General features: G+C 48.4%; 1 protein-coding gene across 2 annotated transcripts; it reads left to right on the forward strand.

The window, feature by feature from the left end:
• The first annotated feature begins 959 nt into the window (after positions 1-959).
• On the forward strand, positions 960-18,070 carry STMN4 (stathmin 4). Of its 2 annotated transcripts, none has more exons than XM_053383828.1 (6): positions 960-1,183; positions 8,250-8,336; positions 9,237-9,332; positions 11,826-12,034; positions 16,187-16,378; positions 17,652-17,755. In XM_053383828.1, the coding sequence occupies exons 2-6, from the start codon at positions 8,324-8,326 to the stop codon at positions 17,673-17,675; spliced, it is 534 nt and encodes a 177-aa protein (XP_053239803.1). In that variant the 5' UTR covers positions 960-1,183; positions 8,250-8,323; the 3' UTR covers positions 17,676-17,755. The 2 variants fall into 2 exon arrangements, with proteins under 2 accessions (XP_053239803.1, XP_053239802.1); XM_053383827.1 differs by having other exon boundaries at positions 1,073-1,183; positions 17,707-18,070.
• Positions 18,071-18,587: the final 517 nt, after the last annotated feature.

The raw sequence follows: 18,587 nt of genomic DNA on the forward strand, positions 1-18,587 counted from the left end.
ATGGAGGGCACAAGGAGAAGGGGACGACAGAGGACGAGATGGTTGGACAGTGTTCTCGAAGCTACCAGCATGAGTTTGACCAAACTGCGGGAGGCAGTGGAAGACAGGAGTGCCTGGCGTGCTCTGGTCCAGGGGGTCATGAAGAGGCGGACACGACTAAACGACTAAACAACAACAAGACCAATAAAGCAACCTCACTCCAAAATACCGCACCATGCAATACACACCTACCTACATGTGAAAATGTGAGTTGACATGTTTAAAGGCTGAGATTGGGGCCCCTCTGACCTGAGGACTTCCAATACAATCTCTTGGCTTCTACAGCCATAGGAAAACTCCTAGGAATACATTATTATACAGTGGTACCTCGGGTTAAGTACTTAATTCGTTCCGGAGGTCCGTTCTTAACCTGAAACTGTTCTTAACCTGAAGCACCACTTTAGCTAATGGGGCCTCCTGCTGCTGCCACGCTGCTGCAGCACGATTTCTGTTCTTAACCTGAAGCAAAGTTCTTAACCCGAGGTCCTATTTCTGGGTTAGCGGAGTCTGTAACCTGAAGCGTATGTAACCCAAGGTACCACTGTATACAAAAAGTGCACTAAGGACAGTTCTTCCCCTGCTCATCAACTTAGCAGCTTCACCCTGGTTGAAGAAATAAAATCCAGGCAAAGCAATTTTTTTAACCCCTAACACTACTTCCAAAAGATGCTCAGTCTTAGCTTGTTCTGGGCAGAGATGTGGCAACAATCATTTACTGCCCAGATATGCTTCTTCTCTGTACTGAGTTGGATAACAATTGCTGCTTTGCTATAGAAGGGTTTATCGTGTCTTCGCGGCATCCATGGAGATGACCTATATTGTCCCTGGAGCACCTTTTCCTTCCTAAGCAAGCGCACTGCCTGTCTTGTCCTTCTGCATCTTGGAAATAGCTTTTTGTGTGTGTGACATCATCCCGGCACACCTGGCTCACCCGAGGAGTTACTCAGGCGATTCTGTATTCCCATGAAGATGCTGCCCAATCAGCAGGCCTCATGAGCGCAGCCAATCGGCTGGCTCGGAGGTGATGTCATGGTGAGAGCTTGGCAGCCTGGCGGATGCTAAGTGGATCTTTTAGCATCTTTTCCTGGAAGGAAGCGAGTGAGAGGCTGGGAGCGGCTGGACCAGGTGTCGATCTGGCAAGGGGGTGAGTAGCATCAGGCTCAGGAGAGGGCACCCCACAAGCAGCTGCAAAGGCAAGTAAAGGCCAGGGAAGTGGGGAGCGAACCGAGGAACTAAATACTATTTCTCCCTAGCATTGAAGTTATTTCCTGGGGCAGGGGGGCAAATGCTGGACCCTCAAAAGCAGGGGCTAGAGTTTGAGGAGGGGTAGGCATGGGAAAGGCTGTGATGGGGCAGGACCCCAGCACACCTTATGCCCGTTGGCTTTGGGAAGTCAGCGTAAAATTTTCTGCACCCTCCTGTCTGTCTAGTTATCTATCTGTCTATCTCTATCATCTATCTATCTATCTATCATCTATCTATCTATCTATCTATCTATCATCTATCTATCTATCTATCTATCATCTATCTATCTATCTATCTATCTATCTATCATCTATCTATCTATCTATCATCTATCTATCTATCTATCTATCTATCATCTATCTATCTATCATCTATCTATCTATCTATCTATCTATCATCTATCAATCTATCTATCTAATCTATCTGTCTATCTATCATCTATCTATCTATCCTTTCTGCAGATATATATATAGAGAGAGAGAGAGAGGGAAAGTAATATAAATTTCTATAGTACATCTTGTGGTTATTTCTATTTAAATGGCTCTGTATTCCTTTTTCTTGCCACGCTATGCTCGCCTTTTATCAAGCACATTATTATTCATCCATCTCTTAATCTACCACATTTTCTTTTTGTCACCATGTGCTTGCATTGGGCATCCAACTGCCCCCCCCCGTGCTTTGCCCCTCCTTCCCTTCCTACATCTCACGACTTAGGGGTTTGCGTGTATGTGGGTGTGAGTGAGAGTGCCTAATATACCCATATAAGAAGAAATTGTTGCTTTCCATTTGTTGCAGTCACTATAAGATAACCCGTCTGTGGTTCCAACAAGACGGTTTTGTTTCTCTCAATGCAATATGAAAGGCTGTCAAAACGGGTTGGGCGCCTCGTGGCTTCAGGGACATCCACAGAGATGCCAGTGTAGCTTTAAGAAAAGAAAGTCAAAATCTGGTCAGTTTTCATTGGAAGTCAGCACTTTTTTTGGCGGGGGTGTGTGGCATTTATGTCTCTCTCTTTTCCTGACTGCTCTTCCTTCTTCTACTTCCACACTTGCAATTAACACACCATAATGCAGACCCAGCGACGATGAGCAGGGCTGCCTGCCATCACAGTTTCGTGGGAGAGCAGGAAATTTCTCCACTCTCACCTAAAAATAGTGATTTTCTGGTCCCTGTGGGAGCAAGTGGGTGAGCAGCACTTGCTTGCTGACATCAGAGGAGGGGCTGCAGAAGGTTTCCTGTGGTCAAGGGTGGGGCTTTTAGTGCCCCGCTGAGTTCCCTCTTGCCCAGCAAAACCAAAACTATGCAGGAAAGAAAACGAACGAAACAAAAGCCCTAAGAGCATGCTACAGTTTTCCCCGTTTGCATTATATTCCTTGATTGCAGGATCCAGCTTCCCTTGTACAGAATCTGGATTGCCCAGATGCCTAATTTCAGGGGGCAGCAGCGTGGAGTGCCTGTGGTCTCAACAATGTGCACAGAATTGGCACTCAGCTCCTGACTCTGTAATCCTCCCATCCCAGTTAGTCATTGCTCTCCAGGCTGATAGGCAGAATCTTCTCTTCGCTGCTTAACAAACCTCCTTCCCCTGGTTCTTCTGGGCAGCAACAGGCGATCCCAAAAAACTGTTCCATTTCTTGGAGGGGGGAGGGCAGACCTCTTTAACCAAACTCCTGCTTACGACCCATCGCTTTACTTTTTACTCCTACAGGTCATATTCAGCCTAGCCTCAGTTCACTTCCGCATGGTACTTTTCCTGCAGAAAAAGACCACATCGGGGCTTAATATTTATTAGTCAGGGCTCTCTGGGGTTTAGCTGAAGAAGGACCAGCTTTAACTGTAATGGTCGAGTCTTTGAACTAGCAAAGCAGTCATAGTGAAGTGGCTCTAGAGAGCATGTGCAGAGTGCTTCCCCCTCCGCTCCAGAGGAGAAATGAAAGTATGCAAATGTGGATGATTGCACGTGTGTGCTCTTTTGGCTGTGGATTTCCCAACAAACATGTTACATGCACCATGTCTGCAAGGGGCTGGGGGTGCTGTACGAATTGGGGTGGGGTCATGTACAATAGCCTCTATCCCTCCCCAGGCTTTTCCTCTGTGACTGACGGCGGTGTTTAAGCTAGAGGGGAACTGGTGGCTGCCACCAGAGCCATCTTCCACCCTTACGTCACCAAATCCTTACTTTTGTTTCCACGAGGCATGCCAAAAGGGAAGTAGAGGCAGCTGCTCTCTCGCCTGTCATTCAAGAGAAACTGCAATGCCTTGCTTGTCAAGGGTGGGTGGGGAGAGAGACCCCCTTCCTGAAATCAAGGCAGGAGTGGGCGCTGGAATTCCTTGGAAAGGGGCGGAGGGGCTGAGTTCCTGATAAAGACGCTTCCAAGGGGAGAAATTTCGCTCGCTCGCTTTTGCAAACCTGCTGTGTACGAAGCCAAAGGAGGGTATTTAAAAATAATAAGAATATTTTCAGAGGGCGATCTTTGCTTCTCCTGGAGTCTGACATCCAAGCACGGAGGCTGAACATGTGGCAAGAGCCACTCACCATAGCTGTCAACGTTTCCCTTTTTTTAAAGGGAAATTCCCTTATTCCAAATAGGATTCCTCGCAAGAAAAGGGAAAAGTTGACAGCTATGCCACTCATTCTTCCACATTCCTTTTTTGCCAAGTGTGCAAACGATTATTTCTGGGTGGTGGTGGTGGAATAGGATAATTGCTGGATGAGGGGGGGGGATTGTAAGTTGGTTTTTATCCTTCTCACTGCATGCACATTGCTATTTCCTTAATTTCTGCCGGGTGCCTGCGTGCTGCGAGCGATGAGTTTTGGGGGATGTGGCAGGGGGGGAAAGCCAATGAACCCCCCCCCCAATACTTAACACATGCATGCAAAGGCGTGCTGTGGAGCTTCCATTTTGTAGGTGGCTGCAAAGCGAGGTCTCTCCCGTCATGCCCTGCCTGTTTGCAGCTCGAATGAGCTCATCCTATATTATACAGGGCTGTTGTTTCCTCCGCAATCCCTTATTCATTAAGCTCCGGAGGAGCATCCGCGGCGGAACCACTGCAAAGATGGGCAGCGTCCTCGCTCTCCCTTGCCTCTCCCTCTCACATCAGCACCACTTGTTCTAGCAGAGGACAGTCCTCTCAGTGAAGGCATCTTCTGTTTGAAGGCGTGGGGTGAAAGTTGCCCATCAGCAATTAACACATGATGGACAGCAGACTGAGGAAGAACAAAGTCACAGTCTTCCCCACTGCTCCTTGTTTCTGAATTTGCGCCTGCGCTTTCCTCTTGGCACCAATGAATCTATTTCTCCTCCTGTCCCCTTTCTGTGTAGGTGGCCACCCTAGTTAGTTCGTTTCTCGCCCAACCCCGCCCACACCTCCAAGCTGGCCTTTTCCTAAAGGAGATTTTCATACTCATCATCTCGTTAGAGCCAAAGATAAGCCCCCGCAGCTGTTGACAAAGCCGCTTGCGAAGTCATGACAAAGGAAGGGGTGGCCTGTCAGCCACAATTAGCGCTCCTGGAATGAGAGGGGTGGGTGCTGAGCATCGTGGAAAGGAAGAAGCCATCTGAGTGTCTTGTCTGGTGGTGGGGTTGAATCCTGGAACTGTAGAGGTGGAAGGGATACCCAAGGCTCATCTAGTCCAACTCCTGCAAATCAGGGATCACTACTGACAGGTGGCCATCCATCCTCTCTTTAAAAGCCTTCAAAGGAGAGTCCACACCTTCTGAGGGAATCGGTTCCACTGTCAAACACCTCTTGCCATCAAGCTTTGCTTGTGGGAAGCTTTGCCAGAGGAACTCGTAGGACAAGGTGGGACGGCATGATTTCTTTTGAACATGTACAGAGTCCCATTCCTCACCACCAGCCAGCTTCCAGACACCTGGAGGAGCTTAAGAGCAGGGCTTTATGCATCCGAGGTGGCTAAGGAAGAGAATTAAAAATATATTTAGAATGAAAACAAGCTAGGGCTCACCAGAACCTTGTCCTCAATGTCTGCTTTCCGTGCCACGTGCCACGATGCAACCCTGGAAGGATAGGATGAAGCAACAGTAAAGAAAGCAGTGGTCTTGAGCATGTTCTTACCCCTCAATCCTGTGATAGCTGCACCACTATGTGCTGTAGTCAAGTGTCACAATTGATCAGGTGTGTGTGGGGGGAAGCACCCCTCCCTGCTGCTGATGCCCCCAATTTCAGCCCACTGCCACTGTCACAGCAAAAGGGATGTCAACTTCCATTTGCAAAGATGGCTTCTGGTCCCATTCTCAGAAGGACTCTGTGCTCTGTGCCCGACCCTACACTTGGTAGCTTTCCCTCACTTGCACTATGCAGGATCAGGCCAATGGCCCTTCTAGTCCAACCTCCTGTTCTCACAGTGGCCAACCAGATGCCCCTTCTGGGAGCCCCACAAGCAGGATTTGAGCTCAGGAGCCCTCTCTCCTCCTGCTCTTTCAAGCAACTGGTATTCAGAAGCATTGAAGGAGGCAGAGCCTAGCCAGCATGGCTAGTAGCCAGCAATAGCTGGCTGGAAGGCCCCAGCCCCTTTTCACGTGTGGCGGAAATGATGGTTTTGGGACATGTGTGTTGCTAATGCGGTGCAGGAAGAGGGCATAACACAGGTTATGGCCGATGTGCCTTTGAGCACAAAACCGGATCTGAGCATCACTTGTGAACAGACTGGGACTCCCCCCCTCATTGTAGGCTGGGAAGGTCTCTCTGCAGCTGCAGCCTGCTGAGTCTTATATAACCAGTGAGTGGGAAGAACTTTGACAGAAGCTGTGTCAGATGGGAAGGCAATGGAGGCTTAGCTGCCTGATTCTGCTCTGAAGCCTGTTGCCAGAGCATCTACAGCTATATATGGATTTTGTCCAGCTGGGATGTAGGTTTGGAGGTCATGCAAATGCCCCAGACGTATCGTGCCTGCTGCAGAAGTTCCCAGCAGAAAGCCTAGCCCAGCTGTATTTTGCTGGAACGGGGTAAGCAAGCGGGGCACCTTCAAGACATATGTGGCTATAACTCCCAGCATCCTCTACCATGGGCTGTGCTGGCTGGGGCTGATGGGAGTTGTGGCCCAGCCACTTCCATAGGGCACCACATTGGCTACCCCTAAGTCAGAGACATCACCTTGCCAACAAAGGTCCGTATAGTGAAAGCTATGGTTTTCCCAGTAGTGTTGTATGGAAGTGAGAGCTGGACCATAAAGAAGCTGATCACCGAAGAATTGATGCTTTTGAATTACGGTGCTGGAGGAGACTCTTGAGAGTCCCATGGACTGCAAGAAGATCAAACCTCTCCATTCTGAAGGAAATCAGCCCTGAGCGCTCACTGGAAGGACAGATCCTGAAGCTGAGGCTCCAAGACTTTGGCCACCTCATGAGAAGAGAAGACTCCCTGGAAAAGACCCTGATGTTGGGAAAGATTGAGGGCATAAGGAGAAGGGGACGACAGAGGACGAGATGGTTGAACAGTGTTCTTGAAGCTACCATCATGAGTTTGACCAAACTGCAGGAGGCAGTGGAAGACAGGAGTGCCTGGCATGCTCTGGTCAATGGGGTCACGAAGAGGCGGACACGACTAAACAACAACAACGTCAGACTACATGGCACACTAAAAGTCAGACCGCTTCAAGACCGTAGGCTGGCTGACCACAAAAAAGTAATAATGAAACCTCATGATTTCTCTTTGATATCTCATCCCCCACTCCTTGTCCCATGACATTTTGGTTAGATGCTTTGCTCTGCTCACCTTTCGAGACATGAGTGTAGGGCCCAGAGGTCCATGATAACTTTTAAAAGGACAATTCCTTCTATCTCTTCTCCGCAGAGCAGCTGCTTCTCCACCCTGTGTATGGTACCGAATGGCTCCCATTGTCTAGACTCTGTTTTCCCTCCCTAGCTGTAAGGGCCATGTTAACTGGGGTCATCAGAGATCTGGTACCATTCCCTTCCAAGCGCTGATTCACACTGTCAGGTGGCCTCTTGTGTCTGTGTTGGTTAGAGTGCCATTCTCATTGTAGGGGCCCTTTGGGTCCCTTCCAACTCTACAACTCTATGATTCTAACTCCAGAAAGCTATCTTTGCCAAATGGAGCAGAGATACCTGCATTGGCTACAATAACCCACATGTTCTTAGCTTTACACAGCCTCTGAACATAGACCAAGTGCTCATTAGGCCATTCTCCCTATCCCTGTATCTTTTCCAAGGGAGGAGAAAATCATTTGGGGATATTAAACTTCTGAAGAACAGCGATATTATTACTTGCTCCAGTGGGGGTGCGAAGGTTGAACCAAAAATGCATCGAGTTAGTAATGGTCTTGCTGTGAGTAGCTGCATTCTTGCAAACAAGACCTGATCAACAAAATCAACGCTTCACAATTGTAGAGGGGAAGGCAGTTGTTCGAACCAGCCCTTACATAGAAAGGTCTCTGGAAAACAAGTGAAGAAGTTTATTGGTGAGTGGTAGGCTCTTAACTGGGATTGAACAGAGAGACGCAGTAAAAGCCTGCTGGATCGGGGTGAACATTTCACTGCCTGACAGAGCTCTTCACCTCTCCTCACACTTTCAGAAACAGAAATAAGGGGGTTAAATATTCAAATGCTATTAATTTGTACCAATCACCTTTTGCATTGTTGCAGAACCCAGCCTAGAATCTGGTTTACTGGGTGCAATAATATCTATATTATTATATTATATTATATTATATTATATTATATTATATTATATTATATTATTATATTATATTATATTATATTATATTATATTATATTATATTATATTATATTTAATATCTATATTATGGTAACTGTGAAATAGCTCTGCCAAAGCTAGATACCACCATTGGTTTTTCCTTTCTTCAGCATACCAACTGTAGCATCTTGACATTATGTTTCCCCCTTTTTTCCTGGAAAAGTTCAAAGTACAACCCGGTAACTAAATTCACCCTTGTGCATTTGCTTTCTTTCATGTCTCCACAGCTTGCAAGCAGGACACGATCTTTGCCTACTCGGATACGCGCTCGGACAGCACGAGGCCCAGAACACCAGGCACCATGACGCTGGCAGGTATGGAAACCCGAGTGCTCTCGCTGCTTGGTCGATAAGCAGGTCCATGGAGAAGATAAGAAGACCCTTGTCTTGGATCGGTCAAAAAGGCCAGCATCTTCCTTCCCACATTGCACAACCAATGGTCAAATGCTTCCACCAAGCCCATGACTAAAACATGGGACTATAGCACCCCTGCTGCTCTTTGCCCCTTGGGACGGGTGGGTCAGAAGGCAGGGAGACCATCAGAAGGTGCCACCAGAGCTAATGACAGGCAGAGCTGACTCGTTCTAGTTTTGTCCCCATCCAGGGTACCTATTTATCTACTTGCACTTTGATTTGCTTTCAAACTGCTAGGTTGGCAGGAGCTGGGACCAAGCAATGGGAGCTCACCCCGTCGCGGGGATTCGAACCGCCGACCTTCTGATCGGCAAGTCCTAGGCTCTGTGGTTTATCCCACAGCGCCACCCGCGTCCCAACAGAGGCATAGCTGTCAACTTTTCCCTTTTCTTGTGAGGTATCCTATTCGGAATAAGGGAATTTCCCTTTTAAAAAAAGGAAACGTTGACAGCTATGCACAGAAAGCATGAGATAATCCAATATTTTGGTAAGATCTTGCAGAATGTGTGAGATTTCAGCAAGATCTCACAAGATCTCATCTGAAAGCACCACCACCTCTCTGCCAACGGAAAAGTGTCAACTTCCAATGGGCAGGGGCACTGCCTCGTGGCTTTCTGCCACCTGAGGCAGCTTTCTCAGTCCACCTTATGGGTGTACCGGCCCTGTCCCCGTCCTACAAGGGAATCAGCAAGATAAGGAGGAGGAAGAAGAGGCCAGGCAGTTGTATGGATGGCAGTTGTATGGATGGGAGCCTGTTGGACTTTGACCTTTCCTGACAAAGTGTTTTTCCCCTCCCTGCAGCCTACAAAGAAAAAATGAAGGAGCTCCCTTTAGTGTCTCTCTTCTGTTCCTGCTTCCTCTCAGACCCCTTAAACAAACCATCTTATAAATACGAAGGTAAGTGAGGCAACCGGCCCATTAACTCCCAGACGCTTGTGGGTTTGGGCCTGCTGCCCTATGTGTCCCATTTGCTCTGCTCCTTCTGCCCCTGATCTTTTCCACAAATGGTGGATGGCACCCCCCCCTGCCTCCCTTTCCCATGGGCTCTGAGAAGGCTTGAAGGTAATATATTATATATGATGATATATTATGAATCTAAGACATGCATTATGCATTCTTATACTCTAGACAATGCCAGCAGACATGCCCACACCCTGCGAGTAACACAGGAGAGGCTCCACTTCTTTTCTTTTATAAAAATTATGTTTTTATAAAACGGAGTTTGTGAAAAATTGAATCGTTTTGACATTTACATGTCACTTAGGTTTAAGCTGCTCTGTAGTCGAGATGGTCCCAAGTGATCAAAGCAGCCAGGCATCCACTGCCAACCCTGGTCTTGTTAGGAATGTAATCTAGGTTAGTGGTTCAGGTCTGACAACAGCTGGACGCTCCTTGCGCCTGCTCCTGGCAAGGAGAGAAACTGTGGGAATGTTCAGGGATGCAGGAGAGGATGTATTGTCTGGTTATATCCTTTTCCAACTTGTGTTAACAAATTCCACAATTTAGCAGAGTAACATTCCCCTTTTTAAACTCACAGCAGATGCGTTTGCTCAGGCTTGCTAAAGCCTCTATAATAACTGTTCTGATATTTCCCCCTCATTCCCTCATAAAAGATAAGACATGACACAGTCTTCTACAAAAGTATAAAAAGGTTTACTCACATATCATTCTGTTCACAATAGGATCCCAGAAGGCAGACTTAGCTTAGAAAAGTAACATACACCTAGAAACTATCTCATAAGGAGACAGTCCCTTTGTCCTCTCTGGGCTGAGGCATCTTTGGCTAAGCAGATGTTGCTTCTTTGATGCATGTAGTCAAAGAGAGGGAGATGGCCGCCCTGCCCTGTGCTTTTGTCATTACCTGCACAGGTGAGGCCACGCCCACCTCTGGTCACATGCAGAGGAAGTCTGTCCCAGCCCAGAAGGAAACAGGAAGTTTACCTGCTGGCTGGACAAACATTCCTCCCCATGTGTAAACATGATCACTCTAGGAATGTTGTACTTGACTGCTCTTTTTCACATCCCACAGAAACATCATGGTCCATTCCCTCTCCAAACACCTATTTCATTTTTATTTAGTGACCCCAGAGATAGAAGCAGCTGGAGCATAGCCTTTTCCTGTAGTGAACTGCCCTGGGATCTTCAGATGAAGGGTGGAATATAAATTTAATAAATACAATGATAATAATGAAAAATAGTGTGGTAGAGAGAAGAATAGGTTCCCCAGATGCTGAGGAGGGGCTCTTTCTTTGTTCTTGTGGGGTTCATGCTTTCTACTCTGAAGTCTGGAAGCCTTTCCCAAACTTGCTTGTTTGATGAAGATCTCCTCCATGTCTGTGATGTTGTTGAGGGTTTAATAATAATAATAATAATAATAATAATAATAATAATAATAATAATAATTTATACCCCACCCATCTGGCTGGGTCTCCCCAGCCACCCTGGGCGGCTTCCCACAAAGTATTAAAACACAGTGGTCTGTTAAACATTAAAAGCTTCCCTAAACAGGGCTGCCTTCAGATGTCTTCTAAAAGTAGTTGTTCTTCTCTTTGACATCTGGTGGGAGGGTGTTCCACAGGGTGGGTGTCACTACCAAGAAGGCTCTCTGCCTGGTTCCCTGTAACTTGGCTTCTCGCAGGGAGGGAACCACCAGAAGGCCCTCGGCACTGGACCTCAGTGTCTGGTCAGAACGATGGGGGTGGAGATGCTCCTTCAGGTATACTGGGCTGAGGCCGTTTAGGGCTTTCAAGGTCAGCACCAACACTTTGAATTGTGCTCGGAAACGTACTGGGAGCCAATGTAGATCTTTCATGTTCTTGGAACATGATCCAGAGCGCACAATCTGTTATCACAGGACGGAACTCATGTTGGTAGCAGCCTGGTTGCAGGGGCAGACTTTGTTCTTTCAAATTTCAGTGGTGCGTTGTGAGCCCAAAATTTGGTGCCCCTTGCTTCTCGCCTTCCGTTCTGCTCAATTCACTATGTCATAGTTGTGACGCCCTGCAGCGCCCCCTCGGCTCAGCTCCCAGTGCAGGGCAACCGGTCACACTGCCCTAAATCCTCCTCTTCTGATTGGAATCAGATCCAATGTGGGGACCGGATTATATCATCTGATGTCTGGCGGGTGTCTGGCGGGTGTTTGGCAACCAGGGAAGCTCCCAAGTTCAGTTCTCAGTGACATATCCAGGGGAGACTTTCTGTCTGAAACACTGGATAGCTGCTGCCAGTCAGTGCTAAGCTCAATGGCAGTTGCCTGACTCTGAATAAGACCCCTTCCTGTGCTTTCTCTAGCTGGATGTCCTGAGCTATTCCCAGCATCATTCCCTCCATTAACACATTTGCTCTTTAGCATGATTACATCCCAGCCTCTCCCTCCCTCTTCTCTTCCAGTGGACACCGTAGACCTCACTTGGTGTGTCATTTCTGACATGGAGGTCATCGAGCTCAACAAGCGCACCTCCGGCCAGTCCTTTGAGGTCATCCTGAAGCCACCCTCCTTTGACGGGATCCCAGAATTCAATGCCTCTCTGCCCCGGCGGCGAGACCCCTCCCTGGAAGAGATCCAGAAGAAGCTGGAAGCGGCTGAGGAGAGACGCAAGGTGAGGCCCTTCCTCAGCACCCATTTGGCAAACATGGCAGGCCTTTCAGGGGGCGGGATATGGTTTGGTCATACAGGGGACTGGGTAGGGAACTCTCCCCCATGTGCCAGGAAAAGGGCAACTGGAGTGGTTCAAATGTCACATCAGGCCAGTTGCATCCTTCCAGCATTTTCATTGGTGAGCAGTTTATGAGTCTGCTCTCAACATCTGCAAGCAGACCCATAAAGCTGGTTCATGACTAACCACCTCCTTCTTTTCCATTACCTCTCTGTGACAGGCACATTCCTTTGGTCAGTGGTATGCACACTTCCATCTTCATAGAATCATAGAATTGTAGACTCAGAAGGGACCCCAGGGGTTGACTAGTCCAATCGCCTGTGATGCAGGAATCTCAGCTAAATTGCATCTCAGCTTAATCATATATGATAGATAGGCATCCAACCTCTGCTGTAAAACCTCCTATGAAGGAGACTCTACCACCTTCATAGTCATCTTGTTCTTTTGGTTTTGTAATGTAGTCATAAAGTTCCTGCCTTGGTGCAAGGGAAGGGAGTCTCTGGGCCGACACAGTCCTATGCACAGTATAGGCTACACAGTATAGGCTACACAGTAGTCCTATGCTAACAAACCTCTGGTAATAAACTCACAAAGGGGGATTTAAAAGCAGTATGGTGGTCACTGAAAGGGGAGGGAACAAAGAAACTAATGTTTGTTAGCTACAGAGGACTTGCCCTCTCTGTGCCCAATTTAATAATAATAATAATAATAATAATAATAATAATAATAATAATAATAATTTTTATTATTTATACCCCGTCCATCTGGCTGAGTTTCCACAGCCACTCTGGGCGGCTTACAGTACATATAAAAACATGCTAAATGTCAAACATTAAAAACTTCCAGACACCGGGCTGCCTTCAGTTGTCTTCTAAAAGTTGTGTCATTCTTTATCTCCTTGACATCTGATGGGAGGGCGTTCCACAGGGCGGGCGGGTGCCACCACCAAGAAGGCCCTCTGCCTGGTTCTCTGTAACCTCACTTCTTGCAGTGAGGGAACCGCCAGAAGGCCTTCGGCGCTGGACCTCAGTGTCCGGCCTGAGCGATGGGGGTGGAGATGCTCTTTCAGGTATACTGGGCTGAGGCTGTTTAGGGCTTTAAAGGTCAGCACCAACACTTTGAATTGTGCTTGGAAACGTACTGGGAGCCAATGTAGGTCTTTCAGGACCAATGTTACAGTGGTACCTCGGGTTAAGTACTTAATTCGTTCTGGAGGTCCATTCTTAACCTGAAACTGTTCTTAACCTGAAGCACCACTTTAGCTAATGGGTCCTCCCGCTGCTGCCATGCCACCGGAGCACAATTTCTGTTCTCATCCTGAAGCAAAGTTCTTAACCTGAAGCACTATTTCTGGATTAGCGGAGTCTGTAACCTGAAGCATCTGTAACCTGAAGCATATGTAATCCGAGGTGCCACTCGGCAACCACTCCCTGTCACTAGTCTAGCTGCCGCATTCTGGATTAGTTGCAGTTTCTGGGTCACCTTCAAAGGGAGCCCCATGTAAAGTGCATTGCAGTAGCCCAAGCGGGAGATAACTAGAGCATGCACCACTCTGGCGAGACAGTCTGCGGGCAGGGAGGGTCTCAGGCTTGTTCATGCTGCCTGCATAGCATGCAGGTAAAGACGCCTGCAAAGTGCGGTATGCAAAAGTGCTTTAAGAAGCTTCCCAACTGGGGTGCTTCAAAGGAGGAGGCTGACGTCAGACCCAGAAAAATCAGTTCTCCAAAACGCTACTGTCAGCGCTGCCCAAGGTCCCAGCTCACACAAGACCAACGCTGCTTCTTTCTTTAGTATAAAAGTCTTTATTGAAGTTCAGTTTCACTTCCACACGCGCAGCGTGCAACGCTACGTCTGTACCTTAGACCGCCGAAGCTCCATCTGAATCTCCTCCCCCCTGACACCAGTTTAAGTTTCTAGCCTTACTCCACCTCTTCCTCTGTTCCTTCCTTCTCTGGGTCCGCCTGCTAGTCGGAGTCTCACCCTTCCTAGACTCCTCTGATGCTGAGTCCCCTGACTCTTCCCCCTCCCTCCTTCGGGCTTTTGGACCTGGCTCCCAATCCGGGTTTTCTGCTGTCCCGCGCTCCTGCACATTTGAACTTGGCGCGCGCGCGCAGCCTCCCACTTTCCTTCTGACCGTTACACTTGTGTCACTGCTCCCTCCTTCGGGGAGGCTAGCTGGACCTGGCCTTCCCTCCGTTTCCCCACTTTCCGATGGGGGCGTGGTTATCCCTGACTCATTTTCTCTCCCCGCTGGAGGAGAGGCTGGTCCTGACTCATGTGACTCTTCCCCCCCACTGCGCTCTGGTGGGGGAGCTGGTCCTGATCCTCCGCTGCTCCCTTGGGAGTCCCCGCTGGCCCCTTGTTTCTGGAGCGTCCCCCCTGGGACCCCCCTTGTCCTTACCATAGGCGCCCCCTTCTGGGAATCTTCTGATTCGCTGGAGAAGCTCATGGAATCTCTCGGGTCACTGTCATACTCCCCTACGCTCCCCTCGGATTCCTCTCCTCCGCTCTCTATTTGCTCTCTCCCCTGTGCTTCTGCTCCTGAGCCCCTGACAGCTACCAAAGCATTTTGAGGTCAAAAAGGCACTGTGTGTTGATGATACAAAGAAGGCTCCCGCAATGAGGAAATGTGTGTGGTTTGCCAGCCAGTGAATTATTGATCAGCCATTAGGTGGCATCTCTCTGTCTCCCTGCCTGACCTTGGCAGATACTCAAGAATGGGCCTTGCCAGCCACAACAGCCGGATGTCAGAGATGAATGAATTCCTGTCCATGGCTCAGTTTCCTTCTAGTCAGAGTAACCAGATCCAGCATTAACCCCTTTCCTGTTCCATATGTGTGGGAAGTGGTAGCTGCTGACTGCTTCCTGTCTGGAAAGAGATTCAGCAGTGCTGAGTAGCTCGCTTCCTATAACCCCACCCACAGGGCTGAACACACTTGGGTGCAAATGCACTTTGATAACCACTCAGCAATCTTACCCAGATTTTTAACCCTTTTTAACTATTGATGGCTACTAGCCACATTGGCTCTGCTCTGCCTCCATAGAGGCAGCAGTGCTTCTGAATCCAAGTTGCTGGAAGCCACAGGAGGGGAGAGGGGTCTTGTGTTCAAATCCTGCTTGTGGGTTTCCCACGTGCATTTGGTCAGCCAGGTGGCTGGACTAGGTGGGTCATTGGCCTGATCCAACAGACTTTTCCCATTTGATATGGGGGAGTCATTCTGAAATGTGTAGGACTCCATGCAGGGGAAAGAAATGAGTGGATTCCAAAGCCATTTCACAGGCGACAACAAAAGAGCAGGAAGGCTGTAATGCAGTTGCAGATCCCCCTTCTGCAGCCCTCAATCAATAATAATAATAATAATAATAATAATAATAATAATAATAATAATAATAATATCTTTATTGTCATTGCCCCCTCTCAGGGACAACGAAATTACTTGACTGCTCCATAAAAACACTAATTAAACAATACAGTATAGTACAGCAAGGAAGATTAGATGACTTTCAAAGTCCAGGCTTCCCATTCAGGGCTGAGATCGCTCTGGAGAAGAAGCTGTTCTTAAGACGGCTCGTTCTTGTCTTCATCATCCTGTATCTCCGTCCCGACGGCAGGAGCTCGAAGAGACAGTGACCAGGATGCGATGGATCTTTTACTATGTCCAGTGCCTTCCTATGGCACCTTGTGGCATAAATCTGCTCTAAGGTGGAGAGTGGGCAGCCAACAATGCTCTCTGCTGCCTTAACAACTCTGCACAACCCCATCCTGTCCTGGGTAGTACAGCTTCCGTACCACACACATAAGCCATAAGTGAGCACGCTCTCAATGGCACAGTGATAGAAGGCAAGCAGCAGTTTCTGCGGAAGATGGTTTTTCCTTAGAATTCTGCGGAAAGTACAGTCAGTTTAGAAGCAAGACGCAAGCAGAATTAGAACTTTAATTCTTTTGCCCCCTGCCCCTCACATGCACAGTAAGCACCGGGGAGAGGCTTAGAAGCATCTTTGACATGTGGGAAATTGGGAAGATCGCCTCCCAACAGTTGGAATTGTGTCAAAGGATGACTGTCCTTGATGTCTTGTCTTGCCTTGTGAGTTTAGTACCAGGAAGCAGAGCTGCTGAAGCACCTGGCGGGGAAGCGAGAGCATGAGAGAGAGGTCATTCAGAAAGCCATCGAGGAGAACAACAACTTCATCAAGACGGCCAAGGAGAGGCTGATGCAGAAGATGGAGTCCAACAAGGAGAACCGGGAGGCACATCTAGCTGCTATGTTGGAACGCTTGCAGGAGAAGGTGAGGAGGGGGCAGCTGCAACAACAAGAGCTGCGGGAGGTGTGGGTTGGGCTATGTCAGAGAGATTTGCAGGATGGAGGCAGCACTGTTTCTGAATCCCAGTTCCTGGAAACTTCAGGAGGGAAGAGGGCTCTTGAACTCGGGTCCTGCCTCCTGGTTTCCACAGGCATCTAGTTGGCCACAGTGAGAAGAGGATGTTGAACTAGGTGGGCAATCCTTGCACTAGAACGGACCTATTGGATACCACACTGATTCAGCGGATCTCAACCTGTGGGTCCCCAGATGTTGTTGGACTACAACTCCCATCATCCCTAAGCTCTGGCCTTGCTAGCTAGGGATGGTGGGAGTTGTAGTCCAACAACTTGTGGGGACCCACAGGTTGAGAACCACTGCAATATCAGAACAATTTTTAAAATACTTACACAGTACAATTGCATTGGAATCAGAGTTTTGGTTCCAAGGGTTCTGCACCCAGCATTCCCAGAGTCTGAACACTGAGTGGTTCTTGCCCAGCAAGGAAAGGAGAAAGTCTCAGCTTTTTTCACGTGGGGCAACCCGAACAGATCTGGCACGGAAAGAGTTTTTAAGCTTTCTGCAAGGCCATCTCTGTACACTGGATCTAGAAGCCTAGGGATGCTCACACAAGAGCTTGTGGGACTGTCAAGGGTTGTCAAGACTGCGGAGAGAATAATTGGGTGCACTCTTCCCACCTTGCATCAAATCTACGTTTCCAAGTGCCATAAGAAAGCTGCAGAGATAGCGCAGGATAGTGCGCACCCCGGAAATGTTCTCTTTCAGCTTCTGCCTTCTGGAAGAAGGTACAGAGTTATAAAGACTAGGACTAGCTGCCTGAGAAACAGTTTCTATCCAAATGTGATTTGGGTTTTAAACGCCGTGTAAGGAGTCTCTATGGGAGTATATTGCATTTAAAAATGGGGTATCAGAGTTTTTAGGAGGCTAACCAGGCTGGGATAGCTGGGGTAGCAGGCTTGTTGGGTTTTGAATGTCTTATGTATATTTTTCAATTTCGTTGTTCTGTATGGGACAATGACAATAAAGATTATCATATCGTAAAAGCTCTTTATGCGCTGAGTAAGCCAAAGCAGACCTGGTGCGAACAAACCTTTAATTCTCTCTGCCTTGCTTGCATTTAACTCGTGCGATTTCAACCCCTTTCAGCTGCTCATGGTTGAAATTGTGCAAGTTAAAAGCGTGCCGGATATGACCATAATGCATCTGTCCACACCCTCCTCTGTAAATATGTTTAACCCAGTTTGGAAGCCACCTGAGCAAGTGACCATCCCCTCACCTTGGCGGTGTCTCCACAGGACAAGCATGCTGAGGAGGTCCGGAAGAACAAGGAGCTGAAAGAAGAAGCCTCAAGGTAAAGGCGCCCCACTCCCCGCTGGGGCGGGCACATGACACTTTGGACTGACAGCTCCAAAAGAAGAAGAAGAAGAAGATGATGATTGTGATGATGGCAGGCGGCTGACGTGGCAGTGGTGGTGGCGATGGCGGCAGCGGCGGCTGCCTCCAAGTGCAACGTGTTGACTGACGGATCGGGACTGTCCTCTGCTTTCGTTGTTTGTGAATGTGAAGAATTGGTTGGTGACAGCATCTCGTGTGTTTGAGGGAGGGAGGGGGAACCGCAAGGGGAAGGAAGAGCTGGGAGGAAGAGCTGGATGTATTTGGGGGTGGGTGGGAGGGAAGGGGGTGGGCATGGATGACTGGAGACACACAACCCACAAAAATATATATAATGGCGCAGATGTTCTGTCATTGTCCCGCACTTGCAGTGTCCAATATGGAACCCAACTGATGGAGGGGGGCGGTCAGAATGGCAGACTCGTATAAGGGGGGTGTCAAGGCAGGGTTGTGGGTGGGGTGGGGGTGAAGAGGAAAGAGATGTAGACTCTGGTGACCCAGGCCACTGAGAGCAAGCAGAGGGAGTGGAGTCACCTCTGGGGTGGGTGTTTTCTTGTGTGTTTTGCCATTAATGTCAATCACCACTGTGGAACGAAACATCCCCATTTCTGAGTTTCCTGCATAATCCTTCATCCCTGTCGCTTAACTCCCAGGTGTTGCAAGCCTGATGCCATTTAACTGGAGGGACTGAAGAAATGAGCCTATGCTGTCAATTCTCACGGTAGACCAGTATAAAGTAAGCAGCACATGCGCGGCACACAAAACACTATAAAAACCATTCTAT

This window comes from Podarcis raffonei, chromosome 3, assembly GCF_027172205.1.
Source record: "Podarcis raffonei isolate rPodRaf1 chromosome 3, rPodRaf1.pri, whole genome shotgun sequence".
NCBI lineage: Eukaryota > Metazoa > Chordata > Lepidosauria > Squamata > Lacertidae > Podarcis > Podarcis raffonei.